Raw genomic sequence first — 24,832 nt, 5'->3', positions numbered from 1 at the left:
AAATACATCTATGGAAATCAGATTGATGGATTGTATTCACCAGAAGTATAAAACATTACATTACATGTGAAAATACCACTAAACTGTGAGGGAAGTTATATAATATTTATTATAAATAATACCTGTCAATGGCTTCAGGACGTCTCTGACTACATACGTGCTGAAAATCAAACATTCTTACTGGATTCATTTAGAGATTTTCCAAAGTAAAAGTCTCTAGAAGTGATGATTCTACTCGTTCTTTTCATGATCTAGAGGTAAACAAGTTAACAGCCCTGTTACTCAAACATGAGACCTGCCTCAGTGTTGAATTGATCTTTAATCACATTAAATAAAATGTTTTTAGTGTTAATGAGTTCTTCTCAGCTGAGCTGTTGTGTTATTAGTGATCAGACTGTTGGCTGCTGAGTCTGATAACGCCGATCTGTTGGAGCTCCGTCCTCCTGCCAGAGAGAGACACAGAACCAAGACTCTACTACAGAACACGACACTTTAAAGCCTCTAAATCAACATGTAATAATCAACCACATTAAAACCATTAATACGGTTAATGAAACAGATGAGTTATGTTTCTATAATTGATGTCATTTAGCTCGGTGTGGTCCGGACGCAGCTCGCTGAGCGGTCTGAATACATTGAGGCGAGGCGCAGCAGACGTGGTGGTTAGTTTAGGTGTGAAGACAGATGGCGTCCATGTGCTTCATGTGGAAGAAGCCGGTCTGGAACCACTTGTGCAAATTCCCTAAAAAATGTTTTGTCTGTTTTGTTTTTAAAGGAAACTCTAAAGGGAGACGGCAGAAAAAGATCGTCAGCCGGACCCAGAACTACCTGAACCTGTACGCCGCTGACGGCCTCCGCACGCTCTGCATCGCTAAGAAGGTAACGAGGAGGGATCCAGAACTGTCTGTCATTATCTACTGTTGATCAGAACACAGATGAGACCAGAATGATCTCCACTAGGGATTACTCTCCGATACCGAGTACCGATACGAGTATTTCTCTGTGTCTAAAGAGCCTCGTTAACAGCCAGCTGGAGGGTGTGAGCGACACACGGCAGGCTGGGGAGTCCAGCATACGAGGCGGTGCGCCGCCACCGGCTCTAGGTCGGCTTGGAAAGGCTCGGGGCGAAGGTGGCTCACGGCGCTCCCCGCCCAGACCTCCCCGCACCGTGGACAAAGGGCTCGCTGCGCCCTCACTCCCCCGCCGGGGAGGAACGGGGCCCCCTGTTCCCGGTGCGATTGTTGACCGGGGCAGATTGTCCTCAGAGAGCCCCGACCGCGTCGTGCCCCCAGGGCGGGGCTCGGCCCACGTAAAAGGTGTCAGGGGTCTGCGGCCCACCCGACCCATCTTGAAACATGGACCAAGGAGTCTAACGCACACGCCAGTCAGAGGGTGCAAGCAAAACCCCGTGGCGCAATGAAAGTGAGGGCCGACGCGCACCGCCTGAGGTGGGATCCCGGCCCCGCGGGGTCGGGCGCACCACCGGCCCATCTCCCCAGCACCGTCGGGGAGGTGGAGCGTGAGGACCCGAAAGATAGTGACGAGAGGTTAACGTCACGCTGCCGTAAAGTGGTATCGGAGCCGTTTTGCGAGTACATGAGCACAGTATCAGACCCGATACCTGATACTGGTATCGGTATCGATGCATCCCTAGTAATAGATATATTGGGTTATGCTGAGAGTTATTTTGAGTGGAGTATTTTTACATTTATTTTGATTTCCTTTAACTTCGCCCGCCCGTGTTTAGTACTCAAGTAGAAGTAAAAGCACCAGTAAATAAATTTATGAAAATGGAAATGACTCAAATAAATATGAAATATCATATAAATCCAGTGGTGGAGGCTTTAACCCGTCTTCAGAAGTCGTAGTTGATGTTTCAGGTTGTTGCTCGGCGCTGACGATCACATGAACTTCAAATTCTTCATGTCTCAGCTGCAGTCGGCGTCTCTTTACCAGCCTGTTAGTTTCTGTCCTCATTACATCCTCCGACGTGATAAAACAGCTTCTCAAGGTCTCACGTTCTCCGCTGGTTCCTCCTCCGCCATGTCGGAGAAGCTGCTCCACTACTTTAACAGACGATAGTGTGTATATGTATATATATATATATATATATGTGTGTGTGTGTGTGTTCATGTGTCAGGTCCTGAGTAAGGAGCAGTACGCCTGCTGGCTGCAGCGCCACCTGGAGGCGGAGACGGCCATCCAGGGAAGAGAGGAGCTGCTCTTTGACTCGGCACTGCGACTGGAGACAAACCTCCAGCTTCTGGGTACTTTGAGTTATTTATTGATTGATTGATTGATTGATTGATTTATTTATTTATTTATTTATTTATTTATTCATTCATTCATTCATTTATTCATTCATTTATTTAAAGAGATTATTAGGAGTTTTTTTTAATTAATAATCAGATTATTTAATATCAGTTTAAGTGCTGCAGTATATTTATAATATGTTCTCCTCTTCACCTCGCTGTCAGACAGCCCTTTCTGACGGGGAACTGAAGCCGTTATCTATCCTCTCTTCAAAGCCACCAGACTCCATTCACAAACACAGTAATTTAACCTCTCAGAACACAGGAGTTGGTCTACCGCTGCCTCCATCGGTTAGTTTTGCCGTGTTCAGACCAAGAGTGAAGGTAATTGTCGTCTAGCTTTATTCGGGGGGGAGGGGGGGGTTGGACCGCCGGAGAGGAGGAGGAGCTTGTCTCCGTAGATACCAACAACTTTTCTTTCCGCCATTTCTGCCAACTTCTAAGTTGCTTGGGATGAAAACGGTTTGATAAGAACTGCATGGAGACCAGTGAGAGGCGACGTAGGGCTCGCTACTGTTGCATTCACAACATCTCGCTTTACTCGCGTGAGTTGGACCGCCGGTATCGTTTGTGTTTTGTGCCAGAGAGGAGGAGGAGCTTGTCTCCATAGATACCAACAACTTCTATTTCCTCCATCAACCATGGAGGAAATAACCACTGTTGCAGCTTCGTACATGTTGGTGAAGTCCCAGATATGTCACAAAAACAAAACACCGTCATGTCTGGGTTCATAACGTCACCCGGCGGCGAGCTGTATTCACATACAGCGCTATTGCACTGACTGTATCTAGCAGCCACACATCTCTACTGCGGTATGAACCCAAAATAAACAGATTGAGCTGTGATTTAATATCAATAAACAGATGAAAATGATGCTGAAATAACTACATAATGATGCTGATTAGTAAAAAGTCTGAATTCATGCTTTGTCAGGTCCGTTACCATGACGACAAGCAGACGTCTGTCTTAAAATGTTTTAAAATGCTTGTTTTCTGAATGGAGTCTGGATGGATCAGAGCCAGGCTATGCTGCTGCAGATTATACTTTAATACTGTGTTGATGTTGGAGGGTTTGTCACCGGCGTGCTCCTTCACCAACAGGAGCGACGGGCGTTGAGGACCGGCTGCAGGACGGCGTGCCGGAGACTATCGAGTCTCTGCGGAGGGCCGGCCTGCAGATCTGGGTGCTGACGGGAGACAAACAGGAAACGGCCGTCAACATCGCGTACGCCTGCAAGCTGCTGGACCCTGAGGAGGAGATCCTCACGCTGAACGCTGATTCTCAGGTGAGCGGCAGAAGAAAGGGTTTCAGCCACCAAGTGTTAGCATTCTGACGTTAGCATTTAGCTAACGGCACCGCTGTACAGCCTCACTGAGCCGCCATCACGCCATCACGCCATCACGCCATCACGCCTGTAGACTCTGAGGACCTTTTCACACCTGAACGTCACGTCGTCACCACCTGTGTCCTGTTGTCGTCACCTACATCCCGTCGCCTAAGTCCCGCCGTCATCGCCTACGTCTCGTCGCCTTCGCCTACATCCCAGCATCACCTTTGTCCTGTCGCCTGCGTTTTGTCGCCTACATCCCGTTGTCCTCGCCTAAGTCCCATCGTCATCGCCTACGTCCCATCGTCCTCACCTACGTCCCGTCGTCGTCACCTATGTCGTCATTGCCTACGTCATGTCGTCATCCCCTACGTCCCGTCGTCAACATCTACATCCCGTCGTCGTCACCTACGTCCCGTCATCATCCCCTACGTCCCGTCGTCAACATCTACGTCCCGTCGTCATCCCCTACGTCTCGTCGTCAACATCTACGTCCCGTCGTCATCCCCTACGTCTCGTCGTCATCACCTACGTCCCGTCGTCGTCACCTACGTCCCGTCGTCATCCCCTACGTCTCGTCGTCATCACCTACGTCCCGTCGTCGTCACCTACGTCCCGTCGTCATCCCCTACGTCCCGTCGTCATCACCTACGTCCCGTCGTCGTCACCTACGTCCTGTCATCCCCTACGTCCCGTCGCCTAAGTCCCGCCGTCATCGCCTACGTCTCGTCGCCTTCGCCTACATCCCAGCATCACCTTTGTCCTGTCGCCTGCGTTTTGTCGCCTACATCCCGTTGTCCTCACCTAATCCCATCGTCATCGCCTGCGTCCCATCGTCCTCACCTACGTCCCGTCGTCGTCACCTATGTCGTCATTGCCTACGTCATGTCGTCATCCCCTACGTCCCGTCGTCATCACCTACGTCCCGTCGTCGTCACCTACGTCCCGTCATCCCCTACGTCCCGTCGTCACCTACGTCCCGTCATCCCCTACGTCCCGTCGTCACCTACGTCCCGTCGTCATCCCCTACGTCCCGTCGTCATCACCTACGTCCCGTCGTCACCGCCTACGTCCCGTCGTCACCGCCTACGTCCCGTCGCCCTCGCCTACGTCCCGTCGTCACCGCCTACGTCCCGTCGTCACCTACGTCGTCATCCCCTACGTCCCGTCGTCATCTCCTATCTCCTGTCGTCATCATCTACGTCCCATCATCGCCCCCGTCCGGTTGTCATCGCCTACGTCCTGTCGTCATCACCTGACTCCCGTCTTCATCACCTACGTCCCGTCGTTCGCCCGTTAAGAAGTTTCACACCTGTAATTGTGGTTTGGTTCAGATGAACCCCGGTAGGTGTGAAGGGCCTTTAGTCGTGTCCTAATAGATATAAATCAGAAACATCACTTGGGCTGGAGACTAAATCTAGTTCATGTTAAATACAAATATTGATAAATCCTGTAAGCTGCTGTTTCCCTCCAGATGTGTAATGTTCATATTCTTAAAGGAATAGTTTTATTAGTTTCTTTGCTTTCTTGCAGAGAGTCAGATGAGAAGATCAATACTGCTCTCAGCTAGCCTGGCTCTGTCCAAAGAGAAAGTCATGAGAGTGGTGTCCATCTTCTCGTCTAACTCACCATCAGAGTGTGAATATGTAACTATTCCATTAACATGATATAGTCCTGTTCCTCACTGACCAGCGATGTTTAGTTCTGACCTGCTGCACATCTGTCTGCCAGATGTGCAGCAGGTCGGGCAGTTCTGTATTAAACCTGTCAGAGCCCTGATCCTGAACTCCATCCGCCCGGTGTCTGTCTCTGAACCAGGAGGCGTGTGCTCTGCTGCTGGAGGAGAGTTTACACTACATCCAGGCCAAATTCCTCTGCAGCTCCTCGGACCAGCCCGCCGCCAAGACCTTCAGCAGTAGCTTCAGCCCCTTTGAGCTGTATCCCTCCTCCTCCTCCTCCTCCTCTTCCTCCCCCCACACCGCTGGCTTCACGGTGCTCCGGCTGGGCCTGGTGATCGACGGCCGGACCCTGGCCTACGCTCTGGACAAGAGTTTGGAGGATAAGTTCCTGGCGGTGGCGAGGAGCTGCCGCTCGGTGCTGTGCTGCCGCTCCACGCCGCTGCAGAAGAGCATGGTGGTCAAACTGGTGCGCAACAAGCTGAAGGTCATGACTCTCGCCATCGGTGAGTAGAAGGTCAACATGCACACCAGACACACCAGACACACCAGACACACGTCCAGATACTAACACACCTTTTTATTTCAGGGAATAAACAACCTGGACTGGAAATGAAATATTTTCCAGTCCAGATGTTTTGTGTTTGTGTTTTTGATGTCAGACACAAACTGGAGGTTAAAATCAGCTCAATTCAGAGTAAATAATTCCTTATTATTAAATAGATGAAACTATTGAACCTTCAGGCGATCACCAGGTTGTGAGATCCAGTAGCATCCAGACGGATCAAAAGACGTCTGAGCCGCCGCTCACAGCTGCTGACTGATGGAAACATCAACTCAATAAACACTCAGAAACTCTCCTGTAACTTCAACCTGACTGAGCTGAAGCTTTATTCAGGACTGTCAAAGTTAACGTGATAATAACACGTTAACGCAAATTAGTTTGTTTGTTAGAAGGAGATCTTTTCACATCAATATAGAATAGATCATAGAGAGTGAATTATGGCTTGTTCAGAACAGACCAACCAAACTCTGGCTCTGGAGAGACTTTCACGTTTTCACGTCGACCACCGTAGTTCTCCGACACATGAGAGAAGATAGAATCTCTAAATCCTCCACTCGGCTCCTTTAATATCAAACCGGTTTGATATTTCTTCCAGTGGTCCGACTCCAGAGTCAATATGACTTTGAGATGTTAGAAAGAAGTGCCCACTCATCATAAACACCTCTCTCTGTTATTATTATAGGACACCTTAGTAATTAAAGCCTGTAGTTTAATGAAGCTGCAGTCTGACGGAGGTGACATGAGGAGTCACTGTGACTTCTCTCCGCTTTACATTCATTTATATATTTATTTGTTCCTGCTGCTCTCAGGAGAATCCTGCTTCTGCCAGCGCAGCGTTTTCCTGTCATTGCTTCTGTTAGCAGGAACACTTTATTCTACACCTCTAATATCTATCAGAGCTCTAATCCCAGCCTCCACCCTCTACTGGAGTCTATATGTTTATCTCCACCTCTGGGAGGACGGCAGCTCTAATATAATATAGCTCTAGTCATTTTTTCCCAATCACACATTTTTTTCGTGATGTCTCTTTTCACATGTGTTGGCGTTGTCACCAAACTGAGTCACACCTTCTGACTTCTGTCGTTTTCCAGCAGTTCTAGTTCTAGTTTATTAAAGTTCTGTCCACTGGACCAGAGCGATCCCCGGTCTTAGAAGTCGATTCGGAAAGTGACAACATGTGTATTTATATTCTGTACTCCGTTCAAACAGCCACTGACAGTTAGTCTCTGTTTACACGCACATCAGCAAGTTGCATTATTTTGTTTCCATGGTGTTGTTTAGCCTCCAGAATAATATCAGTGTTCGGCCGTTGTTCCTCTTTAACATATGTAACATACGACAGAGATCCGTTACTGATGAGCTCTGAAAAAGGAAAAGAGTCGTCATCAGTAGCTGCTGTAATCCTGTCAAAACGTCTACCAATCACTGCCTCGCGGCCCGCTTGGAAAGAACCAATCAGATGCCTCCCTGCGCGTACTCTACCCTTGGTGTGCACCAGCCTGAACTCGAAGCATGTTGCCGCACGTTTCCTGGAGAATGGAAGAGTTCACTCAGCCCTGCAGTAGCACTGCCGCGGTTACTGGTCATGAGGTAGCGTTGTTGAGTTCAGGTCTTTGGTTGAGGCTGTTTCCGTGCCCGTTGCTGCCGTACCAGTGTGTGTTTGGATAGATTTGATCTCACTGGAACAGCCGACTAACACAAACCTCTGAGTGAGCTCTCATCACCAACTACCTCTCTCTCATATTGAGCCGACTCCAGTCAGGTTCACTATCGTGGAAACAAAATCCTTAAAACTCTGTCTGCCCACCAACAGAAGAAACACAAATCTCCACAGCCTTCAAAAACAAAACCAGATCTGATGAAGAACACCTGATGAACAGCAGCGAATAACAAACACACCATATAACAGTTGATCTGACAGCTCTGTGACAGACTGACGGTCCTCCCACATCCACAATAATACAACAATACAGCCTCAGTAACGTCCTTTCTGCTTCCAGGCTGCTGGTGAACTCTCCTCCTGACTCCTCTCTGTGTTCTCTTCTCTCTACATTGATCTCATTAATCTCAGGTGACGGGGCCAACGATGTCAGCATGATCCAGGTAGCGGATGTTGGCGTGGGCATCTCTGGCCAGGAGGGCATGCAGGTGAGGAGGAACCAGAGCTTACGGGACTGGGAGAGGGAGGGACCGGTGAAGAGGGTGACACCGGGGGGGAGATGCTCAGAGGAGCTGTAGGATGGAGGATAAGGGGAATAGAAGAGTTAACGGTGTTTCCTCCGTACTCATCGTCCTCCTGACAGGACGGCTGAGTGTTGCTGAGTCAGCAGGTTTCTGTCTCGCGTCCTGCAGAGAAGCAGAACTCTTTATGGAGGCGCTTTATAAGGCTGACCCCGAAGGCTTCATAGATTCCACTGTTGCCATGGTAACCGACGTCCAAATCAGTATTCGAATGCATCGTGTGTTTGTTTTTTTTTTAAATATATGCATTACCCCGAAACATCCCAAATAACCCCTGAAATGATTAATAGTAATCTGTTATTATTCTTTATACATCAATATGTTCTGGTGCATACTTATATTTCAGGGTTCTACTAGAACGCAAAATGTGCTACTATGACCATCGGGCCTAGTGCTTTAGACTCCATCCACACCGGCTCCTCTCCTGCTCCGAGGTCACGGCCGACACCACGGCTAAGGCGGTTAGCGTGTTTAGAGAAGAAGCCCCCCCCCTCGCTCCCGTTCCAGAGAGGTGATCCTGTAGAACAATGATGGAGATTCCCCATTAACGTCCAGGGGAGGCTACATCTGTTACAGCCTCCGTATCCTGTCCTGACCTGGGCTGCCACATTAATCACCGTTAATCAGACCTGCTCTTAATGAGACGGCGGTCACTCTCCAGGACGCCACGGCGTGCTGAGACTCACATTTCTGCTCTGCGTTATGATTAACACCCCCGTTCCCCCCCAGCGAGGCGCCTGCTGTTGTTTCGCTCGTTGACGGCTGACGTAGACAGTTGAGACGTTTCATAACAGGTTGGGCGGCGCCGTTTAAGTGTAAGTTCTAAACGTTGGCGTGGCTGCAGGGAGGGTTCAGTTTCAGATGTTGATGGATGAGACTGAAGGATGAATCCCTGAAGGAGCGTTTAAGGGTTTATTGCTTTGGAACGATGAAGATGATTCTCACTAAAGGTTCATTAAGACGAGGCGGGCGTGTGGCGGGGTCAGCCACTACCTCCCGTTGACTCCTAATAACTCACGTGTGTTGATGGTGTGAGGGCGATAGAGAGAGTTCAGGATGGAGACTGATTCTCTGTGTGTGTTTCTGGTGTTTCTCAGGCGGTGATGGCGAGCGATTTCGCCCTCCCTCGGTTCCGGTACCTCCAGAAGCTCCTGCTGGTCCACGGTCACTGGTGCTACTCACGACTGGCCAACATGATTCTCTACTTCTTCTACAAGAACGCTGTGAGCTGCTTTTACTTTTGCTTCTACTCGTCTCATCAGTTCAGAGACGAATGTCAACAGTCAGTTAAATAATAGAAATATGTGATTTAGAGGTACGGAAGCTCTGAGAGGAACCTGACAATTCATTTTCTAAGTCTGATATAAATAGTTTATCTCTCTTGTTTATGAAATCTGTTTTGACAGGATGAATTTACTAATTGCTTTAATTTTTTTTTCATCTGTGAAAACAGGTGAGAAAAAAAGTTTTGCCAGGTGAAGTTTGTTGTTGTAATACTCATTTTGGCCACAAGAGGTGGAAGAGGCTCAGTTTTAAAGCTGGAGTGAAGATCCTGGTATCATATGAAACTATAAAACCTGATGAATCCATCGGTACCAACCATGTCATACTAGCTGGTCATGAAGGAGGTTAAATAACGCTCCAAACTTCAGAAAAATGTCCAATAAAAAGTCTGAAAAATGTCAGAAAAAAGTCATAGTCAAAATAGAAAAACAAAATTCCACCTGTTTCACAGAAAAAAAAGGGAACTTAGTGGTCAGAATAAATATTATGACAAAAAAAAGGAAAAAAAAATTTCACCTGTTTTCACACAGAGGCAAAAAAAAGTAATTTAGAAAAACAGCCAAGAGACACAGAAAATAAAGAATTATTGCCTGTTTCAAAGAAAGAAAAAAAAAGGAACTTAGTGGTTGAAATAAGTATTACAACAACAAACACACAGCCAAAGAAAAACAAAAAACGTAACTTAGAAAAATCAGCCTAAAATTTTTTTTCACTTGTTTTCACACTGGAAACAAGTGAAAAACATGCCTGGAAAAATAAAATGTCACCTTTTTCACAGAAAAAAAACGGAACTTAGTGGTCGGAATAAGTATTACAACAACAAACACTTTCACACAACATTTTTTTACTGTTCTTAAGTCACAAACAGGAGAGAAAATAATTTAGATCAAATGGATCACCAGATTATTGTTTTTGCCTCTCAGGGCCTCCGTAGTTGACAAATAAAAAGATATGTGTTGAGTTTTCTTGTTGTTGCTGTCCGGCCTCCTCGTGTGAACTCATCCCTGTTCTATCTCTTTGGTTCCTACAGATGTTCGTAGCGCTCATCTTCTGGTATCAGTTCTATTGCGGGTTCTCCGGTTCGGCCATGATCGACCAGTGGTATCTCATCTTCTTCAACCTCATGTTCTCCGCCTTCCCACAACTCATCACCGGCACGCTGGACAAAGACGTGTCTGCAGAGACGCTGCAACAACTACCTCAGCTCTACGTCAACGGCCAGAACTCTGAGGTCCGGTACCACTCGTCTATTTATCCCTCTTCTTCTTCTCTTAGTGGAGAAACATCTGTGATTAAAGAAGATCAGACGGTAGATATACAAAATCTAATTCAGCAAAACTATTTTATTGAGCTTCTTTTTACAGATGGATTTCTCTTTGAGATGGTTGAGTTGTCTGCTGATAAAGGCCTGAGATGTAACTGAGTAAAGCTATTCTGATTAGATGTCTGTGATGTGTGTAGGGTTCAGAGTAGAAGAGGTATGTTTGGAGGAAAGTGTCTAATGTGGTATTTTTACTGAGCTGGCGGTCGATCCATCACTCTGGTCCAGACTGAAATATCTCAACAACAGTTTGAAGGATTGCTGTGAAATCTTGTACAGACGTTTACGTTCTCCAGAGAGTTAAAGGGATAGTTTGGATGTCTTGAAGTGTGTGAGGTTCTTCTCCATAGTCCGTGTATTCCCTGCAGTAGATGGAGGTCAATATCAGTTTAAAGTGTACGCTATATTTAGAGTATTTGACCTTGCTGTCAGACAGACCTTTCTGACGGGAAGTCGTTATCTATTCTCTCTTCAAAGCCACCAGACTCCATTCACAAAAACAGTAATTTAACCTCTCAGAACACAGTATTCTGGTCTGTTTGTGTGTGTTATTGTGTGATTTCAGTGTGTCACACTATGGAGAGCTGCAGGGAAGACGGATTTTTTTTGTAGGCCAACCAGGAAGTTAGCATCGCCCTGGGTTCCTTCAATAAAAAGCCAATGGGATTGTACCATTGGGCAGCTGTAGACCAGCTACTCCTGTGTTCTGAGAGGTTAAATCACTGTTTTTGTGAATGGAGTCTGGTGGCTTTGAAGAGAGCGATATAACGGCTTCAGTTCCCCGTCAGAGAGAGCTGTCTGACAGCGAGGTGAAGAGGTGAAATACTCTAAATACAGCGTACACTTAAACTGATATAGATTATGTTTAGGAGTCTAAAATCTTCTGTCTGAGTCTGATGAGTGTTAATGTGTTTGAACCTGCAGGAATATAAGCCATACATGTTCTGGATGAACATGATCGACGCCTTCTACCAAAGTCTCATCTGCTTCTTCATCCCCTACTTCGTAAGTCTGCTGTTCATTCATCAGCTCGTCTTCACTCTGTCGGTCCGCTACTGATCTGACTGACTCTGTTCAACCCGTCCCCTCTTCTACTTCTTCTTCTCCCTCTTCTTCTTCTTCTTCTTCTTCTTCTTCTTCTTCTTCTTCTTCTCCTCTTCCTCCCAGGCGTATGCTGACTCTGACGTGGATCTGTTTACGTGGGGAACTCCCATCACCACCCTGGCTCTGCTCACCATCCTGGTTCATCTCGGCATTGAGACCAAAACCTGGGTAAGAGATGGTCGTCTCTCTCTCTCTCTGTCAGAACTGCTTCTTCTCTCTCTCTGACATCATCATCATCATCATCATCATCGTCGTCCTGCTCTGTGAGAGGAGCGCTGGTATGACGGCTCACATGGATATTTAACTCCAGCTGATTAGATTGAATATATCATCCTGACAGCGTGTCCAGGTCCGTCTGTAAACTGTCTCCACCATCTCAGCTCACCACCTCTCCACACAGATACCTGTTTACCCCCCCCACTCCCTCCTGCCTCGGTTCTGTTCTCCGGTATCCAGCCGCGGTTCTGGTAAACGGCCCGGCGGTCCTGGTCATGAGCCATTTTATATTTATGAGCCTGCGTTGGATCAGACTCTCTTCCATCACGCCCAGGCTGTAAATTTAGCCTGCATGAATAATGTCCTTTTCTCTAACTGCCCTGCTGGACGTGCAGAGACGAGTTCACGGCGAGCAGCGTCCACCCTCCGGGAGCATAATGCATGATGGGTAAAGTTAAAGGTATCGTGGCTGACAGCAGGCAGCGCTCTGTGAGGCTGTAATTAATTATGTGATTGTGTGTGTGTCAGGAGGACGATACGCCGCCGCAGCGTTTTCTATAATGCAGCCCGTCAGACGTCTGTCAGCTCGTCAGCTCGGCTCATATCTCCATAAACAATATGTGTGTGATGACTCCTCGTCTTAAAGGGACAGTTCAGGTGTTTCTCACTGAGGTTCTATGAGCTTCTTCTCCAGAGTCAGTGTGTTACTACAGTAGATGGAGTTTGGAGAAACAGACAGGAGAACCAGCACGGGAGCAAAGTAATGTACAGCTGTGGATGGAGGCAGCAGCAAAACATATTTTAGAAACCTAAAATAATCAATATCAGTTTAAGTGTTCGCTATATTTAGAATATTTCCACCTCTTTACTTCGCTGTCAGACAGACCTTTCTGACGGGGAACTGAAGCCGTTACGCACGCTCTCTTCAAAGCCACCAGACTCCATTCACAAAAACAGGTTTTATTTTCCATCTTATGTCTATGAATTCTATTTTTCTTTCTTTCGTTCATTGGGTCGACTAACTTGCTGTTACTAATATTATTTCCTTGTAGACGTTTCCATGGTATGAAGTTATGAAGGTCAATTTAATGCACCATTTATTTTATTTTATTTATTTATTTGCATTTCAAGAAATTCTATAGTTACAGAGCCTACTAGAATAAAATACAAATAATACAAAATAAAATAATAAGAGGAGAAAAAAATAGTTGACAGGTAATGCACCATTTATTTTATTTTATTTATTTTGTTATTTGCATTTTAAGAAATTCTATAGTCACCAAGCCTACAACAAAATAAAATAAGATATAAATAAAATAATAATTAATGAAACAGATGAGAAGAAAATAAGCAGAAATTAAAAAATAAAATAACTGATTACATAAATATCAATTCATAGGATATAGTTAACAGGTAATGCACCATTTATTTTATTTATTTGCATTTTAAGATATTGTATAGTCACAGAGCCTATAAGACAAAATAGAATAAAATACAAATAAGATAAAAATAATAATCAATGAAAGAGAAAATAATAATAATAAGAAATAAAAAAACAAATAAAATAACTTATTACATAAATATTAATTCATAGGATATAGTTGACAGATAATGCACCATTTGTTTTATTTTATTGTATTTATTTATTTGCATTTTAAGAAATTCTATAGTTACAGAGCCTATAAGACAAATTAAATAATAATCTTAAATATGTAAGAACTGACTTTTAATTTTTTATGTTTTAGATTTTTTTAATAATTTTAATGTTCGTCCTGATCTGTTGTAATTATTTTAGAAAACTAAATCAATGTTTCCCACAAAAAATGATAATAATAATAATAGTCAGTTCTTGTGGTTGTGTGTTTCCCGTGTAGACGTGGATGAACTGGCTGTCCATCGCCTTCAGTACGGCGTTGTTCTTCACCGTGGCTCTGTGCTACAACGCCTCCTGTCCCACCTGCTACTCGCCCTCCAACCCGTACTGGACCATACAGAGGCTGCTGCAGGACCCGCTCTTCTACCTGCTCTGTGTCGTCACGCCGGTAGCGGCGCTGCTGCCCAGGTAACAACACCCACCCAGATATTTCTGAGCCGTGCGGCGGCTTCTATCCGTACCAGATGTGTTCCGTGTTTATCCAGCAGCGTTCCAGCGTTCCTCTCCTGATGTCTGGCTCTGCTTTCCTCTCCAGATACTTCTACAGGGCGTGTCAGGGCACGCTGTTTCCCAGCCCCGTCCAAGTTGGAAGACAGTTGGATAAACTCCCCGCCGAAACCCGCAGGAATATTCTGAGCCTCAGCGGGGTCAAGGCGGGGTCGCCGCTCAGCCCCGAGCCTCCCTTCCTGTCGCTCAGCAAGCCTTCGCCGACAGGTTGGAATAGAACACACCAGAGGAGCGTCTCCGACACGACGCAGTGGCCCCGTTTACAGACAGATGGACGGGGACGCCCGCTGGGGCCCTCAGACACTGAGAGAGGCCTCTGTCCCACAGATAAAGACACACTTCCTTATACCAAAGACGCTCCTCAGCTCTCAGGGGAGCCGCCGTCGCCGCCGCCGCCGCCGCCGCCGCCGCCGCCGCCTTCCACCAAAGACTGTCTCGATAAGACTTTAGAGACGTCCGATCTGAGTCTGTCCAGCTGGATCACCTCCACGCCGCTGCTGTCTCAGACGGGCAGCGTCCAGCTCAACCTGCCCGCCGACGGAGACGCCCAGTGTGTCAAATACACGAGGACGTTGGAGGAAAGACTCCCGTCTGACCACAGCGTTCATCCAGCAGCACAGCGGACAGACTCACTGCACACCACCTTGTGATGTCTCTCAGTCTTAAAGACTCCAATTTGCACGATTTTTAAGAAAAACAAATGTTTATAATGTTATTGTACTTTTAAGGAGATTCTTTTATAAATAGGTACTTTATATTTTTGAGGTTTTGAAGATGGAAGAACTGGAATTATCTCCCGTTCCTTTTTTTTAGTTTGTTTTTTAATCCTGTAAATCTCAAAGATGCATCTCAGTAGTTGATCAGGTTTAACGTGATGAAGAGGAGACAGTTTATCTTCCTCCTCTTCTTCTTCAGCTTCGCCTGTAAATGCCTTCAGACGGTCATGAATCGTATTCCTGAACAGAGAAACGCGTCTCAGTGCAGATCCTTAAAGAGTTTTATCTTTACGTGAATCAGTGCACGTTTCAGTCTGGTTGCTGGATTCGTCCGTTTCTCTTCTGTCATACTGAAACATTCCACTGAATAGTTATGAGAGCTGTTCACTTTAGATATCATCGTTCATTATCAGAGTTAATCCCAGTCTTTATACAGCAACGATCTACCAGTAATGATGCTCTGTTTGAGTGTGTGTGTGTGTGTGTGTGTGTGTGTGTGTGTGTGTGTGTGTGTGTGTGTGTGTGTGTGTGTGTGTGTGTGTGTGTGTGTGTGTGTGTGTGTGTGTGTGTGTGTGTGTCCACTGACTCTTTAGATCTGTTTCAGCAGTGCCAGTTTCATTTTAAAGGAATAGTTTGACATTGTGGGAAATATGTGTTTTGGCGTCAACCTCCGCAGTCAAAGCTGAAGTTTCTTAAACCTGCGTTCTCTCTAGCAGCCAGCAGGGGGCGTCTCCTCTGGTTGTATAGACGTCTCTGATTCTCTCTTGATTTATTCCCTCAGTAAACATTGTAAACATGAGTTTATGGTCTCAATTGCTAGTTTCAAGTCTTCTTCAATACAGCATGATGTTCATTTAGTAAATGATGGTCCCATTTAGAGTCAGATAGACCATAAAGCAGGGGATGCTTTAGGGCGGAGCTACCTGCTGATTGACAGGTCGCTACCACGGCGTTGTCCGGTCTGGGAGTTGTCCGTGTTTTCGTCTCACAACTACGACATTTTGGTCGCCTAAAAATGTTTTATTCAGCGTTCGGTTGTACTCTAGCTCCGCCCTCTCGTGTCACCTCTGGTTGCAAAAATCCAAGATGGCCGACGGTTAAAAACCAAAATGGCAACGGCTAAACCCCAAGATGGTGACGGCCAAAAATCATACGACCAAAAACCAAGATGGCGACGGCCAAAAACCATACGACCAAAAACCAAGATGGCGAAGGTTTTAAACCAAGATGGCGACGATTTATAACCAAGATGGCGACGGCCAAAAACCATACGACCAAAAACCAAGATGGCGACGGCCAAAAACCATACGACCAAAAACCAAGATGGCGAAGGTTTTAAACCAAGATGGCGACGATTTAAAACCAAGATGGCGACGGCCAAAATCTAGTTGACCAAAAACCAAGATGGAGACGGTAAAAAAAACAAGATGGCGATGGCCAAAAAGTCGAACTCGAGGCTTCAAAACGGCGGTCCACTTTTTATACAGTCTGTTTATTACTGAGAGTTACATGGGAACATTGATGCCACTCGTTATATACGAAGCTAGAGGCTAGCCTGGCTAGCAGCTAGCTCCATCCAAAGCTAACCTAATCTGCCTACCAGCACCTCTAAACTCACTAATCAGCATTTTATGTCTTGTTCGTTTAATCCATTCAAAAACTTGAGTCTTGTTGTCACTGTGAAAACTCCAAGAAGTCACTGCACCCGGCCAACAAACAGTCCGGCTTAAAACCCTGTACAACCACAGAGTGTTGTTTTTATACGTCAGTTTTTACACTGATTACATAAAGAAGATATAACATGTTAATTAGTGATCTTTAGAGGTGATGCTACGCAGATTTATTTTATATACTGCTGTTTTTAGTCTTTATGCTAAGCTAAGCTAACTGTCTCCTAGCTGTAGCTTCATATGTAGCACACAGACATGAGATTGGTATCAATGTTCTTACGTAACTTTCAGTCAGAAAGTTAAATGGTATTTCCCAGAATGTGAAACTATTCCTTTAAGGGCTGTCCATCCAGTAGGTTAACAACAAGCTGCCTTTACTTGAAGGTCCTTCTCCAACCCTTTAACTGTCTCGTGTGCTGATGACTTTCTCTTCTGTTCTGCTGGAGCTCGGCTGGAAAACCAAAACATGTAAAAAGATGCGGCTTTAAAGTTTTAAATTTGCACTTTGGCATTATTTTAGAATTGCCTTTGAGGATTGTTGCTCGGATGTGAAAAGGTTTTTATTCCTTGTTAGCCTCCAATCTTTCCTTTGGTTAGCCTCCAGCTAATGTTAGCCCACTGCTAGCATTAGCCTCCAGTCTTTCCTTTGTTTAGCCTCCAGCTAATGTTAGCCCACTGCTAGCGTTAGCCTCCAGTCTTTCCTTTGGTTAGCCTCCAGCTAATGTTAGCCCACTGCTAGCATTAGCCTCCAGTCTTTCCTTTGGTTAGCCTCCAGCTAATGTTAGCCCACTGCTAGCATTAGCCTCCAGTCTTTCCTTTGTTTAGCCTCCAGCTAATGTTAGCCCACTGCTAGCGTTAGCCTCCAGTCTTTCCTTTGTTTAGCCTCCAGCTAATGTTAGCCCACTGCTAGCGTTAGCCTCCAGTCTTTCCTTTGTTTAGCCTCCAGCTAATGTTAGCCCACTGCCAGCGTTAGCCTCCAGTCTTTCCTTAGTTTAGCCTCCGTGTAACAGCGTGACCTCATCATGACGTCAGCTGTAAAAAGGGTCTATATCGTTGAGCATTTGAAGCAGCAGCACCTTTAATATTTTATAATTGTTGTATCTCTTGTGTACATTTTTATAAAGTGTATCATTTACCAAAGATCATTTATATATTCTGTATTTTGTAAGCAATAGTATATGTGCCTTAACACTGGATAAGAGATCTGAGAGTGTTCCTACGATGCTGAAGCTGTATTTGTTCATGAGGAGCATCTCGTGTGGGTGGAGATGATATTTATGAGGTCTGTTTTTGCACACGGTGCCTCTTTGTGGCATGTTGTTCACATTCTGACGGCTCAGTCTGTCCATCTTGTTTTATAGGTTCTGTCTGTTCTCAGATTTTGGCTTCACGGTTTTCTTTGTGCCGGAATGAAGCTGGAAACTCCACACAGGAAGCCTCACAGCCTCCAACACATCTGAGCTCCATTTGATGGTTTCTCATTTGTATTTTGGTCACAAGGTCGGCCTCCTGCAAGCTTCACGTTTTACATTGTAGATGTTACGTCCCGGAGTATTAATCTGGATATCTAATAGACAGAGTTGTTTGTCTCTGTTCTCTCTAAACAGCAACAACTTATTTTAAGTTTTAAGATACACACATATCATCTTAGCACCGTGGCTACTTGTGAACAAAATAGAAATGATAATAATAAAGTATTTATCTTTTGCTACCCGTCTGTCTGTTCAGGAAAATGTAATCTTTGCTTAATAAAAATGTCTCAAGTCCTCAATTTTGATATTGTCGTTGCATTCAACCTGCATTCTCTCTACCAGCCAGCAGGGGGCGACTCCTCTGGTTGTATAGAAGTCTAATAGAAAATGACCCTACTTCTCTCTTGATTTATTACCTCAGCAAACATTGTAAACATGAGTTTATGGTCTCAATCTCTAGTTTCAAGTCTTCTTCAATACAGCAGGATGTTCATTTAGTAAATGATGGTCCCATTTAGAGTCAGATAGACCATAAAGCAGGGGATGCTTTAGGGCGGGGCTACCTGCTGATTGACAGGTCACTACCACGACGGTGTCCAGTCTGGGACGGCCAAAAACCAAGATGGCGACGGACAAAAACTAAGATGGCGACGGCCAGAAACCAAGATGGCGACGGCCAAAAACCAAGATGGCGACGGACAACAAACAAGATGGCGACGGACAACAAACAAGATGGCGACGGCCAGAAACCAAGATGGCGACGGCCAAAAACCAAGATGGCGACGGACAACAAACAAGATGGCGACGGCCAGAAACCAAGATGGCGACGGCCAAAAACCAAGATGGCGACGGACAACAAACAAGATGGCGACGGACAACAAACAAGATGGCGACGGCCAGAAACCAAGATGGCGACGGCCAAAAACCAAGATGGCGACGGACAACAAACAAGATGGCGACGGCCAGAAACCAAGATGGCGACGGCCAAAAACCAAGATGGCGACGGACAACAAACAAGATGGCGACGGACAACAAACAAGATGGCGACGGCCAGAAACCAAGATGGCGACGGCCAAAAACCAAGATGGCGACGGACAACAAACAAGATGGCGACGGACAACAAACAAGATGGCGACGGCCAGAAACCAAGATGGCGACGGCCAAAAACCAAGATGGCGACGGCCAAAAACCAAGATGGCGACGGACAACAAACAAGATGGCGACGGCCAGAAACCAAGATGGCGACGGCCAAAAACCAAGATGGCGACGGACAACAAACAAGATGGCGACGGACAGAAACCAAGATGGCGACGGCCAAAAACCAAGATGGCGACGGACAACAAACCAGATGGCGACGGCCAGAAACCAAGATGGCGACGGCCAAAAACCAAGATGGCGACGGACAACAAACAAGATGGCGACGGCCAAAAACCAAGATGGCGACAGACAAAAACCAAGATGGCGACGGCCAAAAACCAAGATGGCGACAGCCAGAGACCAAGATGGCGATGACCAAAAACCAAGATGGCGGCAGCCAGAAACCAAGATGGCGACGGACAGAAACCAAGATGGCGACGGACAGAAACCAAGATGGCGACGGCCAGAAACCAAGATGGCGACGGCCAAAAACCAAGATGGCGACAGTCGGAAACCAAGATGGCGACGGACAGAAACCAAGATGGTGACGGACAGAAACCAAGATGGCGACGGCCAAAAACCAAGATGGCGACAGCCAGAAACCAAGATGGCGACGGACAGAAACCAAGATGGTGACGGACAAAAACTGAGAAGGTTATGGCACTCTCAGTCTTCAATTTTGATATTGTCGTTGCATTCGACCTGCGTTCTTCTCTAGCGGCTCAGAGCTTTGGGGTCGGGTGATAAAGATGAAAGTGTTAAAAGGTCAACGTCTGTCTGTTGTTGCAGTAAAAGCTGCAGATGCTGAGGTTATCTTTATCATCTCTCTCTGAGCTCAGGGAGAATATTTTGAGCTCCCAGGGGGTGTAACTCTTAAACTAGTTCAAGTTGCTCCATTCAATCTGGGTTATATCTAGAGTACGGTCTCCAGGGACTGTATGAAAATATGAAGCTTTAATGTGAGTGGAGAAACAGACAGGAGAAACAGACAGGAGAACCAGACAGGAGAAACAGACAGGAGAACCAGACAGGAGAAACAGACAGGAGAACCGGCACGGGAGCACAGCGATGTCCTGCTGTGGATGGAGACAGCAGCTAAACACATTTTACACACCTAAAAACATCAATATCAGTTTAAGTGTTCGCTATATTTAGAATATTTCACCTCTTCACCTCGCTGTCTGACAGTTTTGTGTACAGACTTTTGTACACATTTGGCCGGAGGAGCTTAGCTGCTTATAATTTATAACTATAACTGTATCTTAACAGGAAGCTCAGGATGAGGCTTATTTATCACAATAAGAGCCCCAACTCTCACTGTGTCTTAACCCTTTAACATAGTGGTCACTTCTTATCGTATACATATGGGTTTTGATCATGGATGTATAGGTTTTGATGGCGTAGTTCCACACCAGCCACTGCAGTTGACCGTAGTGCATCATGCCATACACTGGTCAGCTGTTGTAAGGGCAACACAAACATCTCAAAACCAAGATGAAACGTGAGTAGCCCCTGGATGTATTAAGAGAGCCCCTGGAGCAGCCAGGTATATATTGCCAAACCTTCTATAGTAGGAGACCCTTGCAGATAAATAACATTTGGTAACATCAAGTAACAACAAAGGAGTAATACAGTTATTAAAATGTCCAAGTATTGATTTTATTTTGGGAGAAAATGACGATTAATCATCTGTCCACTAGTTTTGGACATCATGCATTGATAGCTCGGCTGTATTTCATTCACAATTAACACTATTAATGCGACTTTGTTGTTCATGTGCAGTTACATTCTTGCCTGAAAATCAACTCATTTATGTTATTAGAAAGCAACTCAACAAAAACAATATTTTAAGAATATTGAACAGACAACAGGAGGAGGTCAGGAGGAGCTGAGGAGTCAGGAGTTAGGAACAACATGTTTGCATTGCATAGGCTATTAGCCTATACTGTAATTAATAACTGTTAAAATATGAAAACACATATAATACTATAAAGACTGTAATACTTCCCTCTAGAGGAAAAAGGAGAAACACCTTGACATTAGTTTCAAAGTCACAGCTCTGTGCAGCCCAGCGGGTCGATCAGGGTTATAGGAGCTACTGTATATTCACACAGGATCCATCACAACATGTGACTTTTCATGGTGCTGGAAGGAGCTCAGGTAAAAACAAACACTATTAAAAGACTTTTAAAATGCATTCATTCAAACACATGTAGTCTGGATCCAGCTTGTGGAGGAGCTGGTGGTCTGAAGTCTCAATGATCTACTGCTGATCTGCATACATTCATCTCTCAGTGTCTCTGTTCTCTCACATCTGTTCAGAGGTGTGATGATATAGGAGGCCTTCAGAAGATGGATGACCTTTGACCTGGTGTGGGTAACATCTGCGACGGTGTTATTAATGTTTCTTTAAGGGCACACTGAGGGGAAAGGGACAGACTCGGCTCTGCTGATGCTGCCGAGCTGCGACCAAATTAGTGGCCGCCGCTGCAGTTTGCTGCAGCAGATTGTTGGTGTGAACACAGAGATAATGATGACTCCTCTTCCTCTCACGGTGCTGCTCTCTCCATCTCTCTCTAAGCCCCCAGAGGGAACCAGCACCATTGATCAGCTGTTTTTCTTTCTGCAAACTGTGTGTGCAACTTTAGTGCCACCGTGCAAAGCTTTACTCAACAATATTTAACGTGTGATTTATCTGCTGTCGGTGGCGTTAGATAAGCAGCACGTGCACTCAGAATGGATTTTGTCTCACGTGTCACATGTTGAGAATTCATGTGATAATATAATTAACCGGGCTGCTCTCTGGATATGAAGGATTCCTCTCATTATGTTCCTGACGACCTGCAGTCAGACAGGAGACTCATTCTGACCGAGCTAATCTACATCTTCTCATAGATTCTGCTCATTAAAGTAAACCTCGACCCGCTTCATGTTTTAAATCGTAAATGTGATGAGCTGTCAGCGTTGCATTATGGGATATGTTTTAAAGGCCGTGCAGCGTCTCCTCTCCTTGTTCATCTCCAGCAGTGCAGCGATGCACCGCATCACTTCTGATTCCACAGAACAACTAATGGAGGCTCTCTGTGAGCCGGGTCCATCTGTCTCCAGCTGGTGGAGGCGTTCGTCGTCTACGGCTCCATCCTGCATCCCGTAGGAGGAGCTCAACCAAACATTATGGCTCTTCTTCAGTCTAACTTCCCACTGACACACAGATCCATCCAACAGGACCGACACGGAAACACACTGAGATACACAAACACCTACAGGTCCTTTATAGCCTCCAGCTCCTCCTGTAGGAGGAAACAACAAGACTAATAATGATGGTAACACTTCATTTTACAGGTCTGCATGTTATGGTAATTATGATGATGTGTCGGAGGTGAGAGGGACGACAGAGAGGGACGACGAGCCGGAGGTGAGAGGGAGGACGAGCCGGAGGTGAGAGGGACGACGAGCCGGAGGTGAGAGGGACGACGAGCCGGAGGTGAGAAGGAGGACGAGCCGGAGGTGAGAGGGACGACGAGCCGGAGGTGAGAAGGAGGACGAGCCGGAGGTGAGAGGGACGATCAGAGATCCTGATCACAGAAGACAACCACTCCGTCCTGATTGGCTCAGTGACCTCTGTCTCTGTTCGCCGTCTGGCTCACATCCAGGAGTCACTTAACAACCACGATCAAATCATCCTACAGCGCCGTCCAACACACGACCTTCAGCGTCCTCTGCTGAACTCTGCACCACCTTCAGTCACATCCTAAACTAGCAGCTGAGGTTCACTGATGCTCCAGGAGGAGAGACGTCATAATAACCATAAATCATCACACATACAGGAGGAAGTGATGGCCTCCAGTCTCAGCTGATGTTCAGTGTTAGAGCTCTACCAGTCTCAGCTGATGTTCAGTGTTAGAGCTCTACAGTCTCAGCTGATGTTCAGTGTTAGAGCTCTACCAGTGTTGGTTGATGTTCAGTGTTAGAGCTCTACCAGTGTTGGTTGATGTTCAGTGTTAGAGCTCTACAGTCTCAGCTGATGTTCAGTGTTAGAGCTCTACCAGTCTCAGCTGATGTTCAGTGTTAGAGCTCTACCAGTCTCAGCTGATGTTCAGTGTTAGAGCTCTACCAGTCTCAGCTGATGTTCAGTGTTAGAGCTCTACCAGTCTCAGCTGATGTTCAGTGTTAGAGCTCTACAGTCTCAGCTGATGTTCAGTGTTAGAGCTCTACCAGTGTTGGTTGATGTTCAGTGTTAGAGCTGCACATGAAGCCTCTTTTCCTCCATTTAAATAATGAAACACAACCCAACCTGAGCAGAGAGGTTAGTCAGTAAATGAGCAAACTGACTCCTGTGTGTACTGGAGTGTGAAGCTCAGATGATAGATGTGTAGATTAATGGAGTTTCCTTCTTTTTCCATTCCTGCGACATGCAGCTGAGTGAATAAGTGTGTTAATATAAACATCTCTTATGTTGTTTTAAACATCTCTAAAAGACAACATAACAAAGAGGATCATAATTATGAAATGATATCTATCATCCGTATAAACTGGAGAAATTGTGTATTTTATTTCACAGTGCTGGAACACTATAGCTACTTAATTATTTGACAGTTAAAGCCATATATTTAACATTTAAAATACTTTTAAAGTAAAAAACATGTAGATTTTTCTACATACAAAAACTTTGACCTACCTTTATTTAACCAGGATGTTCCCATTGAGATTTAAAATCTCTTTTCTGAGGGAGTCCTGGCCGAGACGGCAGCATAAAAGTTTCACACATAAACCCACAAATAACAAACTTACTGTAAAAAACGACTAGATAGTTAGAGCTATATGTTTCACATTTTAATTTTTTTTTTTATGAACAAAAATTAGATTTTTCTAAATGCAAAAAAATGTCCATGTGGCACTGGAATTTATATCTTTAAAGTTTCACACATAAAAGCACAAATAACAGACTTAAAAACAAATCAGCAAAAAGTTCAAAACTAAATAAGAAATTTCACATTAAAGAAACAAGAAACAGATTCAAAACAAACCGTAAATTACATCAACCAGAGAATCATCAGTGTTCAGTAACAGGAGACGTACAGGCAGTGTTTGTCCTTAATCCTGTTTTTATTATCTTGCATGTTTATAAAATAATCTTTTTTAAAGTGTCTCTGGAGCTCTCACCAACGTGAGGGTGCAGAAACTTTAGCAGCACGTTTATTGAATGATGAACATAGTTTGTCTGCATGACCAAAGGTTGAAGTTTTAGGAGTCAGTAGAGAGCAGAGATAAAGAGACAGTTTGTGTAATATAGCCGTATAAAGATAAATGTATCAGTGAAATACTGAGGCTAGATCAGTGGTTCCCAACCTGGGGGTCACGACCCCTCCAGATTGTCACAAGATACATTTAAGGGGTCGCAAAATGATTAGGAAAGTAGATAAAACAGATTTAAATGCAACAATGTGTCTGTTGTTCTTATCAATGGTGTAATAAAATGAAATAAATAATCTAAAATAGAAGAAAAAAAGAAAGAAATAATATAATATAATACAATATAATATAATATGGCAGCATGCACTCTCAAATATCCTCTTATAATACAATATAATATAATATAATATAATATAATATAATATAATATGATATAA

At 45.2% G+C, this 24,832-nt stretch overlaps 1 protein-coding gene across 3 annotated transcripts in view; it reads left to right on the top strand.

The window, feature by feature from the left end:
* The window catches only part of atp10a (ATPase phospholipid transporting 10A), a 55,525-nt gene extending 39,850 nt beyond the window's left edge, over window positions 1–15,675 (top strand). For all 3 annotated transcript variants that reach the window (XM_037771048.1, XM_037771046.1, XM_037771049.1), the window contains exons 12-22: window positions 776–879; window positions 2,141–2,267; window positions 3,413–3,597; window positions 5,458–5,821; window positions 7,952–8,028; window positions 9,219–9,344; window positions 10,436–10,636; window positions 11,651–11,731; window positions 11,894–11,998; window positions 13,921–14,108; window positions 14,236–15,675. In XM_037771048.1, coding sequence (XP_037626976.1) covers window positions 776–879; window positions 2,141–2,267; window positions 3,413–3,597; window positions 5,458–5,821; window positions 7,952–8,028; window positions 9,219–9,344; window positions 10,436–10,636; window positions 11,651–11,731; window positions 11,894–11,998; window positions 13,921–14,108; window positions 14,236–14,857 — 2,180 coding nt within the window. In that variant the 3' untranslated portion in view covers window positions 14,858–15,675. The remainder of the gene's footprint in view (window positions 1–775; window positions 880–2,140; window positions 2,268–3,412; window positions 3,598–5,457; window positions 5,822–7,951; window positions 8,029–9,218; window positions 9,345–10,435; window positions 10,637–11,650; window positions 11,732–11,893; window positions 11,999–13,920; window positions 14,109–14,235) is intronic.
* The last annotated feature ends 9,157 nt before the right edge of the window (window positions 15,676–24,832 follow it).

The sequence above is a fragment of the Sebastes umbrosus genome, chromosome 5, assembly GCF_015220745.1.
Source record: "Sebastes umbrosus isolate fSebUmb1 chromosome 5, fSebUmb1.pri, whole genome shotgun sequence".
NCBI lineage: Eukaryota > Metazoa > Chordata > Actinopteri > Perciformes > Sebastidae > Sebastes > Sebastes umbrosus.
Note: the sequence above shows the minus strand (reverse complement) of the source record. Positions and strands in the feature narration are given on the sequence as shown.